The sequence below is a fragment of the Sebastes fasciatus genome, chromosome 12 (assembly GCF_043250625.1).
Source record: "Sebastes fasciatus isolate fSebFas1 chromosome 12, fSebFas1.pri, whole genome shotgun sequence".
NCBI classification, from domain to species: domain Eukaryota; kingdom Metazoa; phylum Chordata; class Actinopteri; order Perciformes; family Sebastidae; genus Sebastes; species Sebastes fasciatus.
In genome coordinates this window covers 11897387-11925145 of record NC_133806.1, presented here as the reverse complement: position 1 = coordinate 11925145, position 27759 = coordinate 11897387, and the positions used below count along the sequence as shown (strand labels likewise).

At 45.0% G+C, this 27759-nt stretch overlaps 1 protein-coding gene across 1 annotated transcript in view; it reads right to left on the bottom strand.

The window, feature by feature from the left end:
* LOC141778725 (forkhead box protein O6-like) overlaps positions 1–22873 on the bottom strand; it is a 35638-nt gene extending 12765 nt beyond the window's left edge. The window contains exon 1 of the mRNA XM_074653133.1: positions 21318–22873. Coding sequence (XP_074509234.1) covers positions 21318–21815 — 498 coding nt within the window. The 5' untranslated portion in view covers positions 21816–22873. The remainder of the gene's footprint in view (positions 1–21317) is intronic.
* Positions 22874–27759: the final 4886 nt, after the last annotated feature.

The following is a 27759-nucleotide window of genomic DNA, read 5'->3' as shown; positions in this document are numbered from 1 at the left end:
TGCTGCCTTTGCCGGGCAACAGCGGGGTACAGAGCTTCGGAAGATGAGAGCGAGCGAGCGGGCGGGCGAGCTGAGTGGGCGGACGGGTGTCAGCTCCGTGCAAAGCACCGGAACAAAAACACCAACACATCTCCGACAGTATGATAATAATGCACTTTGCGTGCCTAGCCTGATAGTCTGTAGATATGTAGCCTATAGATAAGTTATATTCTAATAAAATACAGTTGTACCGACAGAATACAGTAGAGCAAAGAGGCTGTTTCCATAACAAGACGCTTTGACATCTGATCGCTCAGACCACCTCTGAATGTGGTCCGAGCGATCAGATCTCAATGCGTCTTGAGTGCGTTCACACCTGCACTTAGAACTGATCACTGAGGACGCATGTTAATACCAGGTCTGAAAAGGGCCTCTGTGATCCCTTATTTTGTGTTTCACTGTAGCCAAACACACACTACGATACTGTCATTGACACATCGTTCAGTTTCTGTTGTCAATGACGATAAAATAGTGATCTGATTGTGAATGATGGCTGTAAACGCTGCCTGTTAACGGAGCTGTCGAAAACACTAATGTAAGATTGACAAGCTATCCCGCTTCTTTAAACACAGCCAAGGCGTCTCCTCTAAGCCCAGAATTGTCCCTGTGATTATAAGTTTTATTAAGTTGATTAAATTGTCAATATATGTAACTGGTTTTACAATGAAATTGTTGTCTATCACCTTAATGTGGCAGCCCTGAAGTACCATTAGCCTTGGTTAATAGGGGGCATTTATGAGCATCCATCTCAGTTTTCAGATTTATCCACTTGGTGTATCTCATTTTGAAGGATGACATCAAGGAGAGAAGGGGTTTCATTGACTGCATCACTCAAGACTGTCCTCACAAACTTCACAAAATCTGACTGTGTGTCAAAAGTTTCACTCCACAGTGGCAGCTGGAGATCATTTTGTACAACAGTCCTAATTGAATTGCTAAAAATGAGAATAAATAAGAATATATAACTGTTTTAAGCTCTGTCCACATTACAGAACCAGTGTTTTCAAATATTTCCTTTTTTTTTTGCAAAGAGATCAACTGTTGGTATTCAAAAGTGCTGCCTCAGTGTAGATTCATATGGAGAGAAAAAATGAATCCACATCAATGTGGACATAGCCTCAGAAGCAGGATGCTTGAGAAATCAAGGAGAAGAGAGCTCAACTCCTGAAGGGTCAAAGGGAGTTCTGGATTCAGGAGCAGAGCTTCAAATATTGACTGCCTGATAACCCATGATGCTCCTTCGCTGACTCAAATTCTCATACTTTAAGTTGCAGTGTACAGTATGAACGAAAGAGAGTATCGATCTGGTCTGAATGAACTCTGTGTGGTTATATACGGTTAAGAACACCACCCACCTAAACCTCTCCCACCCCGACCCGAGCTCGACCAATTTAACGCGAGAGAAAATGAAGGATAGCGAGAGTAAGACACTCCTGTCCAACTGAGAGGAATGAGGAGATGGAAGGGGGACAAGAAAAGACAGCTTTTACCCCTCGTCCCCCAATTCTCCCCCTCCTTCCTTACCCCCTCCTCTCTCCGTTTCCTGAAACAAAAAGAGCCCAATTAAGTCAGTTTGAGTTAGGGTCTTATGTGTGTGTGTGTGTGTGTGTGGGCAAAAATGTGGATCCAAATCATGAGTGTGTGTGTGTGCAATAAATGGAAATAGGGGGGTAACGTACTGTAAATTGAGAGACTGTCTGAGAGGGGAAGGGGGGAGGTTTGTTGGGGTTGTGGGGAAGAAAGGGGTGGATGAGGCACTCTCTCTCTCTCTCTCTCTCTGTCTCTCTCTCTTTCGCCTAAGAGGGCCAAACTTGCTCTCAGCTCCTCGACGGGAGATGCTGAAATATTAATCGCCACGCTCCAGCCGCAGACTAGTGAACACAATCGCTTCAAACTCCCACCCTAATGAGTGTGTTCATGAATGGCTAATGTGCACAGATGGGGGGCTGATGACTGGATAGATCGCAACGGGGAGGTGAGGGAGGGGAGAGGAGGAAGGGAGGGAATGATGGTGGGGGGGGGTGTTTCGGCGGGGCGTGGTGGCGAGGGGGTGCAGAGGCGTGCCATGACCTTTTAAGAGCCTCCTGAAAACTTAATTAAGACTAGCCCCGCGCTACTCTTCCTTTCTTTAACTCTCTCTCCCACGCACACACCCTGGCTCACGCTCGCATGCCTGCACACACACACACACACATACACACATACAAAAAATTCTCTATGATCCCTTGCTCTTATCCTCTCTCCTCCTAGTGCATGCCGATTGTTTACCCCCTTGCCCTTTTGCACACACCCCGCTGAGCTGAAGCACAATACATTTCTGGGTATAAAACTTCAAAATGACTCACGCAGGCTTTTTTACGTCAATTTCTCAGGCATGTTAACGTGCGCACACATCCCGAGATAAACAAAAAAAAACACGAGCCGACATTAAAACTGCAAAGGCAGGTATGTCGTTCCTCGCCCCCTACGTGGATACATCTCAGAAAAGAAGATGGAACAACTCCACAGGGTCTCTGAAGAGCAAGGTGAAGAGCTCTTTCACCTGAAATGCCATTTACCTCCGCAGAGAAGTTGGGTTGAACAGAATCCTAACCTCCATGCATCGCAGGGCGTGTAAAGGCCAAAGCGCCCCCTCAACCGGAGCTTGTTCTTTGGGAATGTTAATGCTCCACATGCATCTTTTATGGCTGAATCTGACCTGTTCTTTCACCCCTTGGATACATTTTTGCATCCTCATCACTGACTATTCTCCTCATTGTCATTTCGAGTCCTGACGTCAGACACATTTCGATAACATGTGGAGAGTGCCAGAAATGCGGGTTAACGCGTCTTCCCAGGACTCTCCATTACCATAGAGGCCACCTACGGATTAAGAGCATCCAGCGTGTAGACGCATAAACTAACACACACACACATGCATACACTTACAGCATCTAATTAGAAGAGTGAGATGCTGTGACCTAATTCCTAACCTCTCCTCGGCAGTCAGGATCGGAGCCTCCGCTTGGATCAGTTGGATTAGGGCGGGAAAATGGAAGGTGCATCGCAGAGAGAAGTATGGGAATGGAAAGGGATTGGACAGAGGGGTAGTGATGATAGGAGTATGGAAGACTTGGAGAGGCTGGGACAATTAAGACACCATCATGTGACTGCAACTCAATTCAATGTGTGACACTAATGCACACCCTACATTTTACTTTAAACTGCACTTTTTTCCAGAACATTATAAAACTGCAGATTTTGCTCGTCGGCTATCAAAGACATACAGTACTTGTTGATCATAAATGTGTGCTTCTAGTTGTTACTGTCGTCAGATATATAAAGACAACTGGATACAGCGTTGGAGGCGGGCTCCCGTTCATTCCTATGAAAGTTGTTCAGTGGCGCATGAAGCCAAAATGGCTCGACTGCCGAATAATAAAGTACCCGGATCTTCTGCCGATCTTCCGCATCCATTTGGCCCGTAGAGCAGGCGCAGTAACGTTTCCTTTAACTCCGCCTCCCAGCCCTCGGTCCAGCCTCGGTCTGGGTCTCATCACATGAACAGAGGAAGGTAAATAACTCTGGATTCGGCTATTAGTGCATTTTACAACTTTTAGGACCTAATGATTTAAATAAGGGCTATTCAAGTGTTCATACTGGGAAGTTGATTTACCAGACGTCTCTTTTCCAATGCAAGTCAATGGGAAAAAGTATTTTTGGGCCCAATGGTATCACGTGACGGAGCCGGAGGTTGTAATTCCATCGTTTGGCCACTACAAAAATTTGCTTCTAAGCCCGGAGCTCTTACTGGGGGCTTGGTCAGATCACTTCATGGGATCACAGAAGTATTTAAGACTTTCCTCGAAATAAACAGAAACAATGATCAAATTTGCTTTTTCTGTTGTCTTGTTGAGTGTTAAAAGTTAACTGTGTCATTTTGTAGACACTGTCGTACAGTGAAATTACTTAACTTACGGCTCATGAAAGGGAATTTCTTTCTCTGCCTAAGGAGCCACTGTATTCTTCATCTTCGTCATAGGTTTGGGTTATTAATTGATTTCCAATAATAGATATATACATATGCATAAAGCAAGCATATTTGCATGTTGATAAGAGTATTAAATATTTGACAAATCTCCCTTTAAGGGTACATTTTGAATAGATCAAAAATGTGCGATTAATCTTGATTAACTATGAACAATCATGCAATTAAATGCGATTAAACATTTTAATTGATTGACAGCCCTAATATATAGTAAATATAAAAAAAGACTTCTTAGTAGTAGAGCCTTACTACTAAATAACTATTTCTTGCCTACAAATGCCACCTCAATAGGATGCTCTCATGCATTTGGGCTCCAGCCACAGACTGACCACCACAAGCTGCTTTCCCTCCCCTTGTCCCCCGCTCCCCGCCTCGACTGCCAACACACTCTAGGCATGATAGAGGGAAACCAGTGGAGGTACTGAGAGGGGAATTAACCTTTGAGAAGGGACTGCATTGGCAAAGCTCGCTGTACTTTAAGAGGTTGAGTTTCCCTTCGCTGTCAACAGGATGCTTCAGTGCATTTATCACCCTTTGTCTAATTCTGTCATCTAAATTGCGAAATAAAGTGGATTACATATGCGGTATGTCAAATGACTAATCTGCAACTTCAAGGCCGTACCTGCAGAAACAAAAGGGAAAAATTCTATGTAGCCTCGTATTTCCATGCAGACCATTGTGTATCATCTCATTTTCACCATGTCCGCTTTTACAAATTCATTTGTCATCAAGCTCACAGGCCAAAAGACAGACTGGTGGCATCATTATCGAGCTCGCTGTACCCTGTGATTACCTCGATGGCCCGCGTCTATCCATCACATCAAAATTCCTGCAGACAGATGCAGCTGGATGGAAGCATATTTACAGTAAGTGCGTGACTGTGAGCAGGGGAGGGGTTCGGTGTCTCTTTGCAGAGACGGTGATGGTCATATACTCACACACATACGCATCTGTCAGCAGCTTTGCATGAGCTGATACATGCATGTGAGAAAGTGCTACACCTCTGTATGTTATGTGTGTGTGTGTGTGTGTGTCACAGCACTCCTTGAAGAGGGTAGGGGGGGGTGCAGCGTTTCCGCCTGAGCGCGACTGTCAGCGGGCATCACTCAGCCTGGCAGTGTGGCAGGACGCGAGGATCATTAGTGGACGCGGAGGGAGCGAGAGAGGGAGCAGAATGGAGGAGAGTAAAGGGGAGAGAGGGGCAGTGACTGTGTGAGTCGGGCAGCGCGTCTTAATATCCGTCTTGAGAGCATTACACACACAGCAGTGCACTTTCCTCTCAGTCACGCAATCGCCCCACCGCGGAGACCCCACCGTGGCCCCCTCCTCCGTCATTTTCTCCCCTCTGTCACTCTCCCTCCCTCCCTCCATCCATCTTACCCCCTTTCACCCTGCATCTCTGATTGACCCTCTCTGTCCCTCCCCATATCTCTCAAGCCGTGCCGTCACTTAAGCACGGTGCGTTGCAGCTTTTTCATTTCCCCAGTTCCAGATTTAACCATCCTACTTCCCTTTTTCCGCTTACATCTTTCCATTTCAGCCCATTGCTCCCATTTTCACTCCCCACTCGGCATCGCACAGCCGCTCCTCTCCTCTCCTCGCACTAAGCATCACTGCGAGTTGACCTACTCTTAACCGCACCAAGGTGAAACAACTGTTCTACACATGTGAGACATGAGCTCTTTTCACTTCTTTTTGCTTTCCTCCCACACTCAGCACTTCATCCCATGCATGCTGTTCGTGCCAGCCCCTTCACTCCTTCAACCATCGGCTTATTCATTTGTACATTTACCCCATCAATCCATCCATTCATCTGACACGTTGTGTCAGCACGCCTCATGTCGTGCACCACTCGACCATCAGCCTCTCTCTATCATTCCCTTCACCAACTCCCTCTCTTTAGTCAGAGTGATCCCTCTGATCTCCTTCTATCCCTCCAGGTCTGTGACCTGCGCTGCTGAATACCAGAATCAACATGCCTGACATTTCACAAACAGAACAGCTTCGACAAAGCTAGCCGTGTTAGCACAAGTGCTAATTCTCCCCTCGTTTGCTTACTCAGTAGGTTTCCAGGTTCATGGATCCCATCTGTTTTCTGTACTGTCGTAGCATTTATCACACACAGATTAGGCCCGTTCTGTAATATATTTGTCCCAGTGAAACATTTGTGAGCTTGCTTTTTGGCACCTGCTGCGAGTGTAGTTTAGTATTATAGCCCTGCTGATGACAACAGTACAATCTGGCCAGGTGCCAGCTCTGCTAAAAGATTTTTGGATGGCACGGAGTCAGGAATGAAACTAGCATGTGTGCATATGCGCAAGGAACACGTGGCTGACCAGGTGCAACAGAGGAAAATGTGGCAGTTACAAAGGCAAACACTGAAACAACTGAAGCCTTCGTCTCTAGGAGATGTTTTGAACATTGGCCCAAGACGACCCCTTGGTCTTTGGATGCTTACATAGGCTTTTGTCCTTCTTCATTTTATGCACTAAACAATGAATATATTAATTAGAATAATCCATAGATTAAGCAATAATGAGAATAATCGTTAGTTGCAGCCCTATTAAAGGCTGAATCATGCTTTTATCTCCACAAAGGGGATTTGGCAATCCCGACGTAATTACTGATCTTCACGGTCAAACTGGGCTGTAAAGCTCCCAACCACGCCAATCCATGTCAATAAACACACATTTATCCTACAGTTTCCACTCTCTCATCGCAGTCAGGTAACATTGCAACCAGGGTCTGAAATTAGCACCCGCCACCCGCCAAATACGGGTAAATTGTTTGCAGTGTCGGGTATAAAAGTCGGGAAATGGGAAACGAGAATCAGTTCCCGTTCCGAACCAGTTCCTAGTTGTCCGATTCCTTGGAATCGCATACCCCTGTGACTATCAATTCCTCTTATTGATGCTTCCCGACAGTTACGCATGCACAATTATGTCACGACATACGCACGCTTTATCATGTTTCAGTTTGTTTGGGACCAAAACCATGGTGAAGAGAAAAAAAGCAGCGTTTCACATATTCCATTCCATGTTCCATTGAGTTACAATACTGATTCAAATGAGTATTTAAAAGGTAAATTATAACGTTATCTTGACGTGCTCGAATGTAATCTTATAAAATGTCGTTTTTTGGCGAGAAACTTAAATAAATTCAGTTGTTTGTGGCAGATGAAATTTCTGAGTGGCAGACGAAAAAAATACTTGCCAGCCACAGTGGCAGACAGTGAAAAAAAAAAAAATTTCAGACCCTGATTGCAACCTATGCCCGACACCACACATCCACCTGTCACTACCTTGATGCTCACACACACCTTTCTCAAGAGGATCATCAACGTCTAGCCCTGTATCTCTTTCTCTCTCACACACAAATTCCCTTGCAAGAATTACAACCTTTTCCAGATAACACAGCCCTGGAAATGTACAAAGACAGCTCCGCAAACACACACACACGGCCTTGACCCCGGCAGCATCCCCTCTTACACCTCCTTGACACTCATCTAGATCTCTCCCCCGGCCGGTCTTGGGGCATGGATCACTTGTAAGGATTTGAGAAAAGACTTCGCTAAGCTGATTGCTAAAGGGGAGGGGGGGGCAAATTACCCTTGCACAACTGCGTAAAAAACCTTCTTGGGTCATGATTTGCCTTATGTAATAGATTGTGTGTATGCATGTGTGTGTGTGTTCCCGAAATACCACTCTCTTCCCCCCCCCCCCCCCCCCCCCGCGCAGCCCCCACGCCATTTACCCATTTTGCGCTAATTGAGGGATCTTTTTTCGGAAGCTGTTATTGCACTCATTTAATTATTTATTTTGACGGGAAGCAATCTGGTGGCTAGTGAAGGGATCGTGTGTGCGTGTGTGTGTGTGTGTGTGTGTGTGTGTGTGTGTGTGTGTGTGTGTATGTGTGTGAAAGGGAGGGAGAGCGAGAGACGGAGCAGGACTAGGTCAGTGTAGCTTTTGGGGGTAAATGTGCGAGGGCAGAGCTACTGTACGTCTGTGGGGCTTTGCATGTATGAACAGTATATAAGAAATTTACAGTGTTTGTGTGGGTATGTGCATGCTCGTGTGTTGCATCTCGGAGTGCATGGCTTTCTGAGTGCAATGGGAGTGCACTAATGGACGCACACTTGAGCTGAAAAGTGCAGAGTGTAGCTGAAGTGCAGCCAAGTCTGGCTTCCAGTCCTGCTTGGATGCCCTATAATCTACTCTCTACTATTCCAGCTCTCTTTTCTTTTCCCCTCTCCATTTTCCTCACTTCCCTCTCCTTGTCTTTCTATCTCGGTCTCTCTATCAATTTAATATTTTCATTCCCTCTTCATTGACTGAGTCGGGCCGCCCCCGTCTCCCTGCTGTCTCCCTATTAAATCTCTTTATCCTGGTTCAGAGAATGAAGAGACGTGGATCAGCATCGTCGCTGGCTGGCCGCGGACATTCCCTTTTTCTTCTCGGTTCCCTCCTCCCTCCCCGCTGTGCAGTGAAGAGAATGAAAATAAGGGAAGACGACATGCAACCACCAGTAGTCTTGACCTTTATCAAGCTCTAACGCCTGAGGCAGGGTGAATGAGACATTAAGAAAATGACTGAGCATTATTAACCCCTACTTACTTACACACACACTGTCTGGTCTAAACAACGGGCTCCGATGCCTATTTCCTTGGCCGCCACTTTTCTGACACTTAAGGATATGCTAAAGACAAATGACCAAACTGGGAATAACACTTATGCATTCTGCGTCGCGTCACTTTAGAAAGAAAAGAATGGCAAGACCGGCCCGGCCTGCCTGCTCAGATTGTTTAACTGTGATTGATCCCTTGTCGAGCTTCAGCTTCCCAGCACTCCCGTGAATGCCAAGTCCTGTTGAGAATTGATGCTTCATTATAAACCAACCGCACAAGTTCTTCAAATGATGCATCAGCCTCGGAGAGAAAGCTGGACCTGTGAGGGCCAGATGTTAACCCTGACGGCTGCAGTCTCAGCCAAGCTGTACTTCTAATGATAGATCATTTCCCTACTCTCGCTCTTCTTCTTCTTCTGTCTTTCTCTTTTGTGCACGTGTGCGCGACTGGCGCATGTGCATGCGTGGCCATCATTCTACTCCAGTCAATCAATGCGCAGAGACAATTCCCCGAGTGACATTTACGGAGAAGAAAGAGAGCCATTTATCACTTTAGTTTTGGGATAATAAAGGAATGACTGAATGAGCCAGTGTGTGTGTGTGTGTGTGTGTGTGTGTGTGTGTGTGTGTGTATGTGTGTGTGAGGAAGAGACGAGGCGAGAGAGAGAGAGAGAGAGAGAGCTAAAAGATGAAAAGGGGATTTCAAAAGCACATGAAAGGAGCAGGAGAAATGAGCGAGGGAAGAGGGAAATGAGTGATAAAAAGGCTACTTTGTGGAGAGGACTGAGAGTGTGAAATAGAACAAGTGAGGAGAGAAGAGAAGGCCGTGAGTGACTGACAGTGAAAAAGAGAGCACGAGAAAGAAGGGTATGAAAAAAAAAAGCCTGGGGTACGGAGAGAAAAAAGGCAGAGAGACAGAGGAGGGGATAGAAAAAGGCTCTCGGCACAGAGAGAAAATACGAAGGAGAAAGAGGGGGAAGAGACGGAGATGAAAAAAAAGAAAAGGTCCAAGAGAAAAGGGGAGAGGAGACAGAGCGAGGCAGACGTGCTGGGTTCATTCAGGGCTATGAGCAGACTCGGAGTTCAGACCTCACACGGTCAGCATACTAAACACCGGGCCCAGTGTCCTGACCCAGATTCAAGCCAGTGACATACAAATCCAATTGGGGAGGGAAGAATTTTACCCCCCCCCGTCTGACTATAGCACCCCTCCCCCCTCGATCCCAGCTGGTCTCGCAGTCACCTCGTAACCCGACAACCTCGCCCCAATCCTGTAACCTCGCCACACATATGCTGGCTCCCACACAGATTTGCTCACACATGGCTTGTTTTTACACATACACATGTACACGCCCAGGAAAGAACCACACACGTAAAGTGATTTCTTTCCAAGGTCAGTTTCCTCTTTTCAGCTCAGGTGAGCAGACATTACAGCTCAGCGGGGGGCGCTGCGCCGGTTCCTGACCGGCCGCTACCGGAGGTGACCTCCGCAGCTCCATCCATCAGCCGCGGGCGCACGGCCCAGCCGCAGCATATCCACCAGCCATTAGCATAACAAGCATCTTTCTTGAACATAACTCTTTGCTACTCCTCCTCTCCGATGCCCTCCTTTTTTTTTTTTTTTCCATCCACCTGTAATCAGTCAACGTTAACTACATTTCCCTTTGTGAGCCGGCTCCCTCCATCACTTGCCGGGACCGCCGAAGCTCAGGTAAACTGATCGACGGCCCTCGTGCGCTCTCCTTTTCCCCTCCCCACAATCCTTTGGCACATGACAGGGGCTTGATGGACAGGCAGCGAGGAGCGAGAGACCCGGCACGTGGCTGCCAGGAAGGGTCGCGGAGATGGAGCGTTGTGAAATACACCGTTTAGCTCGGTATACATCATCTCTTTCTCAGGGACAGACATGGCAATATGCGTGCACGTAAACACACACATTTACACGCGCGCACACGGCCATCAATCCCGTGCATACAGGAAGAGATATCCGACGAAGAGAAAAATTGAATTAGGAAATATGGGCACCGTGATTTGTGGGAAGCGAGTTTTGTGGCCGGGAGAGAAATACAGCTTGGAGCGCACTTCATCTTATGGCGAGAGCAAAGAGGAAGAAGCATCTGTGTTGTTTATCTAAAGCCCCATCTAGTTACAATGGCTTGATTTGAAATATTCATATACATGTATGACAAGATCAGGCCCATTATGTTGCTCTCTCGAAGGGGCTTCAGTGAATGGACTGAATGGAAACCCATCAGTCAGTGTAAATTATGAAGACAAGATACATTACATAAGCCTATAGATGGTCATGAAGAGGAGTATTATTGTAGCCTCGTATCAATCATGGCAACACACGTTCTATAGTGTCATCAGTATGATAATATGCTATAGGCTATTTCAAGGATAAACTCGCCATTATAATACATCACAAAGCATATAACCACACTAAAACACATTAGGCTGTGTGTAGTGTGCATCATCATAAGGCATTATATGGCTTATGTTTAAGATGGATCTGCAAATATACAAATGGTACTTCAGTCATAATGAACCATAAATCATATAACCTACAAGGGCTGCAACTAATGATTATTTTATATCTTTTTTTTTGCAATTAATTGTTTCGTCTTCAAAATGTTAGAACACTGAAGAGCAGCATTCAATTTATAATGATATAAAACCAAGAAAAACTTCAATAGCTGCAACGATTGATTGGTTGTCAACTGTTACATTAATCGCCAACTATTTTGATAATCGATTAATCGGTTTGAATCCTTTTTTAAGAAAAAAAAAAGTCAAAATTGTCTGATTCTAGCTTCTTAAATGTGAATATTTTCTGGTTTCTTTACTCCTCTTTGACGATAAACTGAATATCTTTGAGTTGTGGACAAAACAAGACATTTGAGGACGTCATCTTGGGCTTTGGGAAACACTGATCAACATTTTTCACAATTTTCAGACATTTTATAGACCAAACAACTAATCAATTAATCGAGGAAATTACCGATGCCCCGATACTGGATCGGATATCGGGCCGATACTGACTCAAGCGGCTGGATCGGGTATCGGTGACAACGTGGCCGATCTATTCAATTCAATATGTTTATATACTATATACATTATATACTGGGATTTGAATCCCTGTTTAGGTTTTGACCAATTTGTTGCTGCATTAAAAAGGTTTACATCTGAATTGCAATTCCTGGGGGTGCGATTTATTATTTTCATGATAAATAACAATTTAGTAAATGTATAGCTATGTATTTATTGGTTATATTTTGTTTTCTAAAGTCAGGAAAGCAATGTTTAATTTGAGCCTGATGTTGCCTTACACATAAAAAAAAATGATCCCAGTCACTTCCACACAGTGAGGCATACAGTTTATTAAATAAACACTGGTATCGGATCGGCACTCGGTATCGCCCAAATCACAGGTATCGCTATCGGTATGGGTACCGCAAAAGTCAGATTGGTGCATCCCTAGCGGAAATGATCGATTAATTGACAATGAAAATAGTCCTTCATTGTCCCAGCCCTAAAAACGTCCCATCTGAGACGCTGACAGATGACTGATTCATCGATTAACGAAATAGTTCCTGATTAATATTCTGCAGATCAACTAATATGACTAATCAACTTATTGTTTCAGCTCAACAACCTACCACAACAATCCTGCAGATTGCGTCTTTGTTGGCCGACAAAACCAAACATTCCACAGCGATGCCCAAACAGTGCACGGTCTGCATCTAATCAGAAATATATGAGGCACATCTTTAAGTACAAAGAAATAGCCTGTTCATAGTACATTACGGCTATTAAGGTGTACGCTAACACGGAGTGGGCTAGCCCGAGGCCGTCTCGCTGTGATAGGGGTGAGTACTGGAGACGGAGCAGAACAGAGTGGAGCAGAGCGGGCCCTGTAGTCGTGGAGAAAAAGACAGAGAGAGTCGACCCAGCGTGACTACCGCCTGCCTGAGTGGAGCAGCCTGCCTGCAATTAAGGTGGAATCAGGGAGAAATCTGCGCTGCCTTGATAATGAGCCTCGTCTGAATTATTAACGAGAGCTGTTCCCCCGGGACCCGGGCTCCCACTGAGCCCATCAACCCCCCCCAACACACCCACGTGCACACACACACACACACCGATGCAAGGAAGAGGGAGAGAAATGCAGTCATAAACATCCACACACACACGACGACGATCACACATTATGCACATCGACACAGATGATCAACAAGCGTGCTGCTGCTACACACGGAGACCGAAATTTCAAGCACCACGAGGGCTAACACGTTTTATTCACACGCTGACGTGAATATCCAAAGCCGTTTACAACATTTGCAATACAAATAACAGTTCTCTGGGACTAAATAACTTCCTACGCCGCCTTCAGATTGAAACTGACAGACTTTTCTCTGTATTAGAATAAACGACTTGAACGTGACACTTTTGAAAAATGCCAAATATCTCCAATAGAAGAACCCTTTTCAAGGAGTGAATCCTGTCCATTCGACTCACAACAATGAGTATTTTCTTATATTGAGAAACATCATACTGAGGTATTTCATTTCTGTGAAGTAAGCCAGTGATTAGATGAGTAATATGTTACCTATTAGTCATTTTGGTAAGTATTTATGGCCATGAATGAAACATGATTTATTCTAAGAAGTGTATTCTGGGAGTAATATTACTATTAAGTCAGCTGACAAAGATATGTGAGCCCTCCCTCTGGAATATAAGCAATACATGTGAGTTTTTATTAGTAGGACTACAAGTCACAGGGTGTCAATAGGATGTGGCTGGGGGGGTAACTGAGCAGGAACACAGCGACCATTTTATTGAAATGTGGGAATTGTGGCTGTATGCCTGGAGCTCACTGTGCGTCCAGACATATAGACAGAAGAGGACCTCTTTCTGTTCCCTCCCCAATTTCATACCCCTGTTCCCTGGAAATAAAAAGAGATGTGTTCTAATCACCCAGCACTGGTGTAACACTCAAGGCTGTCTCCCCTCCACCTCCTCCTCCTCCTCCTCCTCCCATCACATCTCCATGACATCAAACTAACACAGCCTCAGAGAGAAACACACACCACATTCTGTCCCTGCAGCTGTGAACGGTTTTGCCAAAAACTCCGCGGGCGCTTACCAAACAGAGCCACGCCTTCCGTGTGAGCCAATCGCCGCGAGTCAGACAGGTTTCAAAACAAAATCAGACAGCAAAAAAACAGCACCGCAGAAAAAAAGTCGCTTCCGCTCTCGGTCAGCCCCCTCCTCTCCCAAAAATGGTTCACCCCACCCAAGAACAGAGTGTTCCTCCATGGGTGGTTCGAGGAGGCACAAGTGTGTTTCGTGCAAAATGTGTGTGTACATGAGCCAGAGGGGAATAGTGGAAACCATCACCCTTAAATCGTGCGATGGGAAAAGAATGACAATTTCTCTTTGCTTCAGTATGCTTCTTCAGTTTAGGAAGAACTAAATGAACTGAGAGGAGTATTTAATATTCGGAGAAATGTCACCAAAACTGCTGTAAAAATAATAAAATAAAAAAAACCAGCAGAGCCATGTGTAATAGGCTAGAAATGCTTCAACAGCTGAAGTTCAGCTCAGCTGAGAAGAACATCCAAATTAGTTCAACCCTGTCGAATTGGGAACTTGACGGTCTCATCCCCTTGTATTCTGCTCCAAAAGACCCGGTAGCTGAGAGGAGTCGAGCTGGGGAAAATCCAGCATTGTTATCCTATTATCTCGGAGATAATGTGAGATATGAGAGTCCTCTTAGATGAGAGGAGGCACGCGGCTTAAGGCGGTCTAGATCACTGGCAGGAGACCGACGCCGGAGCTCCCTGGAGAAAGACGCCTCACCTCGATTGGCCCTTGTGCCAAAAAACACTAAAATGCATAGCATGTCTAATAGATGGATGGAGCGAAAGAGAAAGGCGGAGAGATAAAAGAGGAGATAACACGGGTGTCTGCTAGATGGAGTGATAGCAGAGAGAAGTAATATCTAAGGCAAAATTATATTGTTTTTCATATTACTGTCTCCTGATTGCTGTCTCCCGGATTTGAATGCGTGCCCATGCTTTGGTAATTTGCATGTACATTAATCATTTTCAGTGAGAAATGAACTGCCACACGGCTGCCTGACGGCTGCAGGGGGAAAAGGCAGTGAGAGCGGGCTTTTTTCTTGGCGTCACATACCCGGCTCAACCCGAATATACTGCCTGAACCCAACTTGGCTCAGGCTGCTGGAGCCAAGGGGAGATGTAAGGTGCTCATAATCCTACGCCATAAATCTGTCCGGCATGCATCATATGCTCTCATTTTCGGAGTGCGCAAATGTGTGTGTGTGCATGTGTATCTGTCGCACTCTCAAATTACTCTGCTCCCCTGAGCCAAGACGGAGGATAAAATATGAATCAGCTAAAGTCTAGGATAGTTTCCAGTCTCTCCAGACTCCCCGACCGTCAAAGAGCGACACGAGCGTGCATTCCTACACACGCAGCACACACACGCGAGCAACTCCGCACACTCAGAAAGTTTCAAGTCTCTCCACTTCATGCTAAGCTTCTGTCAAACACACTCTCTGCTGCACATTTGACATTCGTATCCCTCATATTTGATAAGTGTGTTCTCTTCTGCAGCTGCTGGAGCCCGTGCATAGTGACAAGAAACGAGAGTCTGTCTGTCTCTTTACCTATAAATCAATTAGATAAAGTGATATGATCCAGAACTGTTATAAATACTACTGCCTGTGGAGACATGGGTTATGTGCCTTTACAGAAGACTGTACACATACCTAGAGAGATATCTTTCTTTCTCTCCTCTTCATTTCCTCACATGCAGGTCGTCTTCCTGCCCTACAGTCGCTGTCACATCTCTATTTTTTTGGAGCTCCATCTTTCTGGTCTGTCTGATTTCTATCATTAAAGGAAGCCCTGTGACCTTTTACCCTGTTGGCCCTGCACCGGCCGCTACCTAAAGACACTTTATAAATAACAGTCTAGTCGCTTTGGATTAAAGTGTCTGAGTGACTGGCTGGCACCCTTGCCGACCTGCTGCGAAATCCCCTCGCATCCGACTGCCCAAGCGTCACAAAAAGCCCCGTAAACACATACTGGGAAAAACTGTGTTGTACATTAAAGCTGGCAGAAACAGACAAATTCCATACAGATGCACTGCAGTTGCAATCGCATACACCCTAAACATAATGTGAGGCATCATACATTTCTATTTACATATACTTAAAGCTTCAGTAGGCAGAAAGTTTTTGGCATCATTGGGCAAAAATTCCATAATAACCTTTCAGCATATTGTAATTCAAGGGTTCTGAGAGCGACTTCTGCACCTCCTCATGGCTCTGTTTTCAGGCTTTAGAAAATCTAGCCTGATACGGGAGACTTTGGCCAATCACAGGTCAAAGAGAGAGAGAGAGTTCCTATTGAGCGTTCCTTTTGGCTGTGCTCCGGCTGGTGGGCGGTGCTTGGTATGTCCTCAACAGATCTCAACTTGGCTGCCGGGTCACAAACTCTCTCATTTTACAGCGAAACAGTACACTACAAGATGATTCTGAAAACATTTGAGGTGAGAAATAGGCATTACAGTAACAGAATATTGATTCATATTTGATCAGCGCTGCCTAGTTTGACTGCTTGATCGGAGTTCGCGAGTGATTGACAGCTGGTTCTCATAGACGGCAGCTGGACGGCAGGCTCCAGCTCAGCTCTGATTGGTTGTTTTCCTCCGGTCTGTGAAATCTTACAGATGCTATTAGGAGCACTGGAGGGCACAGAGGCACATGATTTTTTCAGATTACCCATCTAATGAACTACTGTCAGGATATAGTGACCGTTTTATAAAAATAACTTTTTTTTAATCATATTTGCTCCATTTCTACCCACTGCAGCTTTAATACACCAAAAGCATTAGTGTATTATGGATTTTTGTATCCCATAACTACCCACGCTGACATATACAAAGCAACCCCCCCACCCCCCAAGCATAACAATGGCAGTATCTAACCCCCTTGAAGTTAATGAACTTCTGGGCGCCTACAGGGCAATCCCCACACCAAGTTGCCTTTAAACCCCCCCATTAGAGGCATTATGAAGTCAAGAGCGAGACTACGCAGCGTTCTCTGCAGTGACACGCTGTCAGACCAATCAGCGGGCCCAAACACACACGTCTATAGAAGTAGACAACCCCTCCCCCCTGCACTAGCCCCCACAAAGACACACACACACACACACACACAACAACCCTGACGCTTTGTTGCAATTGACATGTGCTTCTCCCACGCACAAATGCAGTACGCATCCACATGCAGCCATGGATATATTTAGATATAATTAGCCATAAAACACAACCATAAATACAGGGCGTCAGAAACAATCGCCAACTTCACAGCATCCTGCAAATGTTGGATCAGCTTAGTTGCAGAACACTGGAAAAAATAAAGGCCACTGGAGTTGCCATTAACCTACGCTGGAGTAGTGACGGTAGAAAGTGTAATCAGGTTCACAAATACACGACTCTACGTAACATCCCTTAAGTAAGGAGGTGATCAGGAAGCCATGACCTCAGAATACTGCAGCTTTCCTAGAAGTCAGAAGCCATTAGGTATTTATAGGAGCTTAATGGCACTGTCTAGGTGTACTGGCTGTCTAGCACCCATCATCAAGCCATCAACCCCAACCCAACCCCCCCGCCCGCCCGCCCGCCCGCCTCCTACGCAAACTGCCAAGCTATACCACCTAATTTCATTTTATTTCATCAGCAGCTTACCAACAATTCTTTTATGTGTTTTTTTTTCCTTTCCCTGCCACAACAACAACAACAACTAAAAAAAAGGCAGACTGTTTTGCATCAAATGTTTTGCTCGTGCGTGATATTGTTGATTGAGATGAAAATGTAGTGGATGATACAAGTAATGTTTTCCAACTCGCAAATGCTGCTGTCAAATATAATTGCCTGATATGATTGTAAAATTACATGTATGAGAGTGCACCTGTGTTGTGCGCAAGTAAGGGGTGGGTGGGGGGGTAGAGTGATTTTGGGTTCCTGGGTTCATGGAGTATCTGAACACGTGACTTTGTATTAACCTCGTCAAACTTGATCTTACCAGTTGACTTTACATGCGATGCCACTGTTAATATCTCCTAAAACAGACAGTTTTATGTGTCCACTGCACACCCTTTTTTTATATTTCATAACTACCTTAATGAAATAATTTACAATTTGTAAATTTCTGTCACACTGCCAGCCAAAAAAATATCCTACAGGGCTTCATCATGTATTCAATGTGATTCTCATTTGACGAGCCACTTAAAAGTTGAACACATTTATTGCAAGAGCCAAGGTAGGCAGTTGCATCAGAAATTAGGGTTTACTGTACATGCACACATGCTTCTGAGTGAATATTTCCTTATGCTGCTTGTAAGCTACACATGTGACTCCTATAAGTGTATGTTTACATTACCGTTCAGACTCTGACCGAAACCAGGTCAACCCTGTTACTGACATTATGGCTGCCTGCTTTAAACGACTTACCTAATGCCCGGTCATTACCTGGAATGGGCCCCATGTCTCGCCTGTGGCCTGAAATAGCCCCGAGACTGCCACCGTCAACCCCCCCTTAATTTGCAGTTTCATAAATAGCAGACTAGGACTTTGCCGCTAGAGATAAAGAGGCCCTGTGGCTGGAAGACTCTTTGTGCAACTGCTGGGGCTGATGAAACCAAGTCTACCTGGAGACACACCTTGTCAGAGTTCACTTTAATGGCGCGGGGCTTAAGATGTCAGTCAGGTGCTTGTGATTAAGAGGTTGACAGAGTTTATGTTATGCAACAGCAAAGCAACACGTTTTTGCAACAGACTGACGAAAAATATGAACGCACGTTGTTGGACACATGCAACTTTGATTGTATTTAATGATATGAAATGACACGCCTTGGTAGTTCCGGGCGGGAAAATCATGTGATGCTGTCAACTCAGTAATTCTTCCTGTAAGTATTTATGTGAGTGGTCTTGCTTCTTTTTTTTTTTTAAAAACAGCAAGATTCGGATGACTGACAATGCATTCATAAAGAGCTATACAGCCTCTCTAACTTCTCACACATGCTCTTTTTCAGATGGTCTCAGCTCAGCAAAGGTGCACCGTGAGGACAAGCTCTGCTGCCCTACTGATCTCCCTGTCCTCAGATGGCCATAATGAATAGCAACATGATGAGGCTGATAACATGGGCAGATGTCCAGGAGGTTACTCCAGGCTCTCAGCCAGACAGACAGGCAGCGGTGGTGGTGGACTGTGGTCAGTTGTGAAAAACCCAATCTGAATATTTACATTGTGTGGACAGCTAACCTGTGATCCCATATACTACAAGTGTCCCTCCGTTGATGTGTTTTTTGAAACTGATAAGTAGAAAATGTGTGCTGCCCATTTGCATGCATTCAATAGTTTATTCTATTTAACTGCCTCGTTTATTTCGCAGCAGATATGGAGATAAATCATTAACCATTGTGGTCCTGCTCATGGTGAAAGGATTGCATGCACTATACTACAGACGCTGTTGCCCATCATGAGAAAAGCCTTGTCACACACACACACACACACACACACACATCAAGTGACTACCCTCCAGTCTATTACATTCTGCCATCAATGATCTATTAGAGTGACTGAACTAATGAACTAAGACAAGATAACGCATGGCGCCATTCATGCTTAAACCCACATTGGAATCCCATATAGTGACATGTGTATGATGGGCACCATGGGGTGGAAAAAAAATCCTAATGTCTTAGTGAATAAGAATAATACTCGATATGATCACTACTACTACTACTTACTATACATCCTATATATCACTTTATAGACTGCACATATGCACACATCCATCCATCCATCTGCAACCGCTTATCCCGTTAGGGGTCGCGGGGGGGCTGGAGCCGATCCCAGCCGACATTGGGCGAAGGCAGGGTACACCCTGAGACAGACAACCATCCACACCTACGGGCAATTTAGAGTCCACAACCTGCATGTCTTTGGACTGTGGGAGGAAACCGGAGTACCCGGAGAAAACCCACGCTAACACGGGGAGAACATGCAAACTCCACACAGAAGGGTCCCAAGCCGGATTCGAACCTGCAACCCTCTAGCTGTGAGGCGCCAGTGCTAACCACTGCACCACCGTGCAGCCACATATGCACACATTACATTTATTTATTGCACATACTACATTTATTTATTTATTGACGCGTTAGGGGTCGCGGGGGGGCTGGAGCCGATCCCAGCCGACATTGGGCGAAGGCAGGGTACACCCTGGACAGGTCGCCAGTCCATCGCAGGGCTGACACATAGAGACAGACAACCATCCACACCTACGGGCAATTTAGAGTCCACAACCTGCATGTCTTTGGACTGTGGGAGGAAACCGGAGTACCCGGAGAAAACCCACGCTAACACGGGGAGAACATGCAAACTCCACACAGAAGGGTCCCAAGCCGGATTCGAACCTGCAACCCTCTAGCTGTGAGGCGCCAGTGCTAACCACTGCACCACCGTGCAGCCACATATGCACACATTACATTTATTTATTGCACATACTACATTTATTTATTTATTGACGCGTTAGGGGTCGCGGGGGGGCTGGAGCCGATCCCAGCCGACATTGGGCGAAGGCAGGGTACACCCTGGACAGGTCGCCAGTCCATCGCAGGGCTGACACATAGAGACAGACAACCATCCACACCTACGGGCAATTTAGAGTCCACAACCTGCATGTCTTTGGACTGTGGGAGGAAACCGGAGTACCCGGAGAAAACCCACGCTAACACGGGGAGAACATGCAAACTCCACACAGAAGGGTCCCAAGCCGGATTCGAACCTGCAACCCTCTAGCTGTGAGGCGCCAGTGCTAACCACTGCACCACCGTGCAGCCACATATGCACACATTACATTTATTTATTGCACATACTACATTTATTTATTTATTGACGGACTGCACACACTATGTTTCACCCATTCACTCTGTATGTTTTATATCTCTATTTATTGTTTTTATAATTTTTGTATACCTTTATACCTCTCCTGTGATTCACTCTGTTTGCTGATGATGTTGCTGCTTTGACACCTGAAGTTCCCTCCGGGGATTAATAAAGGTTCATCTTATCTTATCTTATCTTATCTTATCTTATCTTATCTTATCTTATCTTATCTTATCTTATCTTATCTTATCTTATCTTATCTTATCTTATCTTAGACACTCTGTGATTAACGCTGTTGCCCATCATGAGCAAAGCCTTGTTACCCACACACAGCAAGTGACTACCCTCCAGTCTATTACATTGGTAGGAAGGTTGGTGGTTCGATCCCCGGCTGCTCCGGGTCACATGTTTATCCTCGGTGTGTGAATGAGTATTTAGATTAGATCCTGATGGGCAAAGTTGGCACCTTAGCAGCCTCTGCCATCAGTGTGTGAATGGGTGAATGCTGACATGTAGTGTAAGGCGCTTTTTGAGTGGTCGGAAGACTAGAAAAGCGCTATATAAATGCAAGTCCATTTACCATTACTAGACACTCTGTGATTAACAAGTCAAAAAAAACTAATCCCTGTGTGTGTCTTTCTTTCTTACCTTCCACCCGGCTGAGCTGTTGCTGTCGCCCTTATCCTTGAAATAGGGCACATAGCGGACCATCCAGTCGTATATTTGTGACAGCGTGAGTCTCTTTTCTGTGGTGCTCTCGATGGCCCGTGTAATGAGATCCGCGTAGGACTGGTTCCCCCACGCGTTCCGCCGCGACGATTTGGCTTTGCGCAGCGGCGGTGGTCCGGTCACATCGAGGAGCGGCACCGCGCCGGCCAGGCATGGGTGCGTCTGTGGGTGCGTCTGTGTGACGCCCTCGGTGTGTGCCGGTAGTGAGCAAGCTGGATGCTTCAGCTCTCCTATGCAAGCCGGGACGTCCTCCGGTTCCACCTTGATGTTGACCAGAGGAAGACCCCCGGTGACCTCGTGGAAATCCTCCGGGCAAGGCAGCGGCCAGGTGCACGAACGAGGCCGGCTCTGCGGCTCGAAATCCGAATCATCAACCTGATGAGCAGCGTCTAATTCGTCGTCCTCCATCATCAACATTTACCCTTCAGTTGCGAAAAAAAACGGAATAAATCAAATGGAAGAGCAACAAATACCTCAACGATCCGCGTATCCAACTGTTCCTCAGAAGCACACCTTGTAATATACTGCTATTATTATAAGCTTATACAGTCTGAATCAATAAAGAGGCAATTCAATGAGAGTGAAAGGATCATGATAGCAGAATCACAGCCTGGCGTGTAGAGACAAGAGAAGTAATAAAAGTAATAGTAATTTTTCGTCCATTTTTAACCTGGAGTCAAAATATCAAATTTTTAGAAATGCTTCTTCTTATTTAAACAGTCCACACATCATCATCACCTCCAGGATAGGCAGTCAATATGAAAAACGCGTGCCAGAGCCAGTCATGGGAGGGCTTTTTAAAAAAAAAAAAAAAAAAAATCCAGTTGCAGCAACAGATGATATTTCAGATAAGGAGCATATTTGCAAAAAAAAGCAGAGCCCCGTCGATAAATCCTCCAGAAGAAGAAGAAGCGGTGTGGAGAGAGAAATCACCAGAGCTGTGTTGTGTTGAGAGCATCCACTGAGGCGATAATGCGTGATTACCGTGAATTATTAAATCTTCCAGTCTGCACGGATTAAAGCTGGCAGCGGCAACATTCACACAAGTCCATTCAGCCTGAACAGCAACTGTCTGCGATTATAATGGAAGAGGCGTGCGCGCAAAAATGTGACGAATCGATAAATTCCCAGAAAAAAATATAAAGAAAAAATAATAATAATAGTCCAGCGTTTAAAATTTCGTATCCAGTTGTCAGGGTTTGATAAAATAGTCTTTTTTTTAGCACACCTTCCTCTCTTGCTCCCCTCTATCTATTCCCCCCTTTGCCTTTGCTCTCACTCTCTCTCGCTCAGATCCCCACACATGTTCTCATTTGCTTACAACTCGTTCCGTCGATGTGAACCGAGGATGACGCGCCGGCGCTGTAGTGGAGATGCTGCCAATTGGAGAGCGCTCACGAAATCAATACTCTGCGAACATGATTACAGCGAAATCCCGAACTCTCTCTCTCTCTCTCTCTCTGTCTCTCTCACACCACCACTATGTCTGATATGAACTGAGGGAGTAAAAAAAAACCAAATTCTTAATCAAAACTCTGCGTAATGATCTTTTCTGGCGGAGCGTCACACTGGCGCTTTGTGTGTCTGTGTGTGTGTCAGCCTCCTCCACGTCCAAGCGGTGATAAATCAGAATCAGAATCAGAATCAGAATCGTGTTTATTGCCAGGTGTAAAGAGATATCCATTAGGAAATGGCTTTGGTTTTGTTGGTGCAAGTCAAACAGTATAATAAAACAAAAGAATAGATAAAAACATTAGAATAAAAAAATTAAATTTCTACCAATATACAAAATAAACTATAAAAAAACAAACAAAAAAAATATGAAAATTATACAAGGGGGAAATTCCTGCATAATCCCGACAAGGGTTTTTTTGTCTTTTTAAAAAAACAGTGTCTGATCTGCCTTTGTGGTAACAAATTGTCCTGTGCAACGTGTGCAGCGTCCAAATGCCCTCCCTCCTGAGGAGAAGTCACAGGAGGTTTCACCTCAGATGATTATTCTCGGGCTATACCCTCAGCCTGTGTAATTTTCTCTACAGATTAGACCGATTTAGTCCAGATTAAAAGAGATTAGGTAACCCTAGATTTTAATCCGGGAGGAGTGAGGTGAAATGTTTTTTTTTGGGGGGGGTTTTTCAGAGGCCAGATTGAAAGATCATCTGTGCTCTGCACTTCCAACCAAAGTGATGAGGCATGCAACACTTGCACATTATCATCTCAAATCGCCAAAGACACGCAGCCCTGGTCAGACCCTTGTGTGTAATTCTGCTACACTGACCAAGGGGGGATTCCACCCCTCCACCCCCCCACCACCAAATCTGACAGCAGTGGAGGGCTGGCACACAGTTACAGGTGCTCGAATCCCATTGGTTGTTTATTTCCCTCATAAATGCCATTCGATTTTTTTTTTTTGGTGGGATGGTAGCCTCACACTGCACTTCACCTTTCACCTTTATCCAAACGATTTGCTGAGCTCACCAGCTATTCTTCTACAGCAACAGCCTGCTTCCCATTTTTATGCACATTCACACCTGTTATGTTGATGGTTGCTGTGGGGACAATATTACTTATTCATGGACTTTTACCGGCAGTCCTACTTCGACACACTCACTCACACACACAGAGCTACAATTTCTGATAATATTTGGAAGTTATAGGCAGCCGTTCCATGCGAGCGTTTTAACCGCCCATGGGTAATCAGTGTGACCTATGGGGGGACATGTTGGTATGAATGGACTGCAGTCAAAATATTCAACAGCTGAATAATAAATTGTCCCTCAACATGGAGGTGAACAGTCAGAAACTGAAGAGGGGATTCTACTCCCCTGGTCTATTCCCTGTCAAAAGTTTTTTTTGGGGGGGAGTTTTTCTTTATCCGATGAGAGGGTTGTACTGTAAAGGACAGAGGGTGTCGAGATTGTAAAGCTTCCTGAGGCAAATTTGTGATTTGTGATTTTGGGCTGTACAAATAAAATTGACTTGACTTTGACTTGACTACTCAACATATTTTACTCATCGTTGAAAAAAAAAAACACCCTCATATTTAAGAGTGACACAGTCAAAACAAGCACCTGTGCAGCAAGGTGACTGTAACTGTCTGAGGACCCCGCCCTCTTCGTGCAAAGCGTGCATGGACGGAGTGAAGCTATACTTAAAACTTGCGCAATGTGGCCACACTGTGCACTCAGACATGACTGATGTTGAGAAATGTGTGTCAAAAATAGCACGCCTTCAAAATGCGGGAGGATGTGTCATAGTGTGTCATGGGAATGACTTAATGCTGAACGTCAGTGGGATCAGATGGTTGAAATGCCATGCTGCTAATAGTTTGTTTGTGTAAGAAGTCCTCAAGCCCTATTGCACCAATAAATTTGTTTTTTACAATATTTCATTTATCATTTGGTCACTTAAAGCAGGGGTACACAGAATATGTTTGGCATTATTGGGAAACAAATCCATAATAACCTTTCAGTATATTGTAATTCAAGTGCCCTGAGAGAAGAGTAGACTTCTGCACCTCCTCACGGCTGTTCTCAGGCTTTAAAAAAATCTAGCCCGTGACGGGAGACTTTGGCCAATCACAGGTAATTTCAGAGAGAGAGAGCGTTCCTATTGGCTGTTCTAGAAATGCAGATGCGTGTGCACGTCTCTTCAGATAATACTGATTCAACGGCGGAATATCCTGCAGGAAAAGTTGCTATTCCAGCATTGGCAGCATACTGCATACTGCAAAGCAACCCAAAAAAGGAAGACAGACTTATCAAAACAAGTCGAACAATATCGGCAGAGCGTTTCAGTGATGGAGAAAAAATGTTTATTAGTTAAGCCTTCTGCTCATAGCTGCGGCTAGTTTAGACTTCTGCGTGAGCTCAATGCGACGGCTACGGTGAGCAGAAGGTTAAACTATCAGCAAAAAATGTTCTCCATGTCTGAAACTTTTCGCCGATATTGTAGCTCACTAGAGCCTCGGATCACAGTATGTCATCTCAAAGGGGCTTTACAGGCCCACAAATCTGCAAAGAAAACAAGACCATAATTCTCAGAGAGTTGCCGCCATATAACGGCATCAGGATCACAACAATGATCGGGATGATGATGTTTGAAATGACTGACTAGTACTCGTACTGGTTACTGTATGAAGCATGTGTACATGCCCATACTCGTCTGCTGGGAGGGGTTTAGGATAAAGAGTAGAGCTGCAGGATGAGAGCTGTATTTCCAAATTCTGGCTGGGTTTTTGGGGCTTTTTTCCCCAGAAAACTGCCTACCCTGGGGTACCATCTGAATTACAATATGCTGAAAGGTTATTATGGAATATTTGCCTATTAATGCCAAAAATAAACTGACTCCCCCAGCTTTAAATATGTGCCAAGAGTAAAAATCAAACCAATGCTGGAGAATGACAGCCCTTTCATATCTTCTAATCTGTAACACAAGGTGCTTCTTGTTCACAAGTGATTCTTCTGAGTGCCAGAGTTTTGGTGACACAAGACTTACACAATGCATCTTGATTACACATAAAGTGAAAGAAAAGTAATTGTGAAGACAAATGATGAGATTCAGAGGCTCACAGCAGGACTGAACCTCCAGAGAAACAAGACTCGGAGGAAGAAGAGAGGACAGAGACAGACGGAGAGGAGGGAGGCCCAGACAGCACGATTTTTAAAACTACATATGTGTTCGGTCCCCTCCAGGCTGACTGTTACGCTGTCCCCATACCAGACATTCCAGAGGCAGCGTGGCTGGCTTCAGGCTGATCCTGGAACAGCATGTTCTGCACAGCGGTAATCACCTCAGCCAGCCACAAGCAAGGCAGAGCACCACATCAACAACAAGGCAGAGCTTTGTGCCTGTCAATTAGCACCCTGAAAAAGTTCTCTGGAATTTCATTCACATAAGGAAAGGGACAATCCTCATTTCCTGGGCCCTGCCAGCAGACGTCCCTCGCAACCTCATGATGTTGTGCAATTTCTCCCTGCAACCATTCTTGCCCAGTGGGATTAGGACGAGAGGAAGCTGGAGAAGCCACAAGAACACCCTTGGGAGATCGATGCTTAGTTTGGGAAAACACTTCCCTCTGGTTCTCCTCCCTTCTCAGCAAACAACCCACACTCTCTAACAAGCATATGGGCTCCCAATGACACATGAAGGAGAGGGCTCAATTCCAAGTATTGGGAAGGTTCCTGAGTAGACAAAGCCGGATTTCACCCCTTCATGGCACTGACCCAAAGTAGGATGACTTAAAGACTTCCTGCCCCCAGCAAGAGCCAGCTTTCTGTGGCATCTTTGCATGTGCGCTGCCAAACTATGACCATTATGTTCAGAGGCAGCAAAGACAATGGAAGCCAAGAGTTTTAATTAAGTCTGTAGTGCGTTGTGGAATGGAAGGTAAAGGGATGTGCAGGTAATGGCGTCTCTCGCCATTTCAGAGGTCTAAGGAAATATGATTAACTAACACTATCTGCCATAGCTAATTAATTATAGTTAACAATTGAAGACCCAGAATAACCAAATGGCCCAAAGAGGAAAACCAGCGTGCTCTGCTCTCATACCCAAAAGTGCAGCCAGCATAATTGTATTTTAATAAACTGATAATGCACTGAAATGGTGCACTCCAAATCAAGGTGTATGTATAATATAGAAGAAACTTGTACAATAAGATTGTACCCTTTTCACCAGGTGTCTATAGATTAATCAATTAAGCCTCATTCCAGCAACATATTTAACATACAAGGACTACCAACTGAATACACTACTGTAAGAAACAACCATTATAACAAAATGTTGGCTTATTTCTTCTCAAAGCACTATTGGTTATGTAATTAATGTCATCTGAGGAAACAAAAACAGATTATTATTACTATTTTGGGAAAGTTAAAGTTAATTTGCATATTAAAGTTACAACAAGAAACTTTTAACTGGTTATGAAACAGTCTAAACTTAATACTGATGCCTCTCTATGACCCACACAAACAAACAAAACCATCAGCGAGAATATTGGCTGTTTCTATATAGTTATTCTTAATGCCTGTCATCAAGTTGGATTCACCACGGAATCAGACAAAACGATATACGGCATGCAGGTTCACCAGAAACTCCTTCAGCGGGACCTCCGGCAGCGATCAGCCCACCGCAGACAGACCCAGATCCGGCTTCACTGCTACCTTCAACCTGCACACTGTCAGATCACGCTGTAGTAACATGAGAGGTTTTCTAAAGGGACTCTGGTGCTCGGAAACACTACAGCTTTTGACACAGGGACCGCCAAAATCAACACAAAATGAAAGTTCCTCGTAGTAGCTTTAAAACTGCATCGGCTGCAAATGGGTGCCTTTAACTGGGGTCCCCCAGAACCCCAATA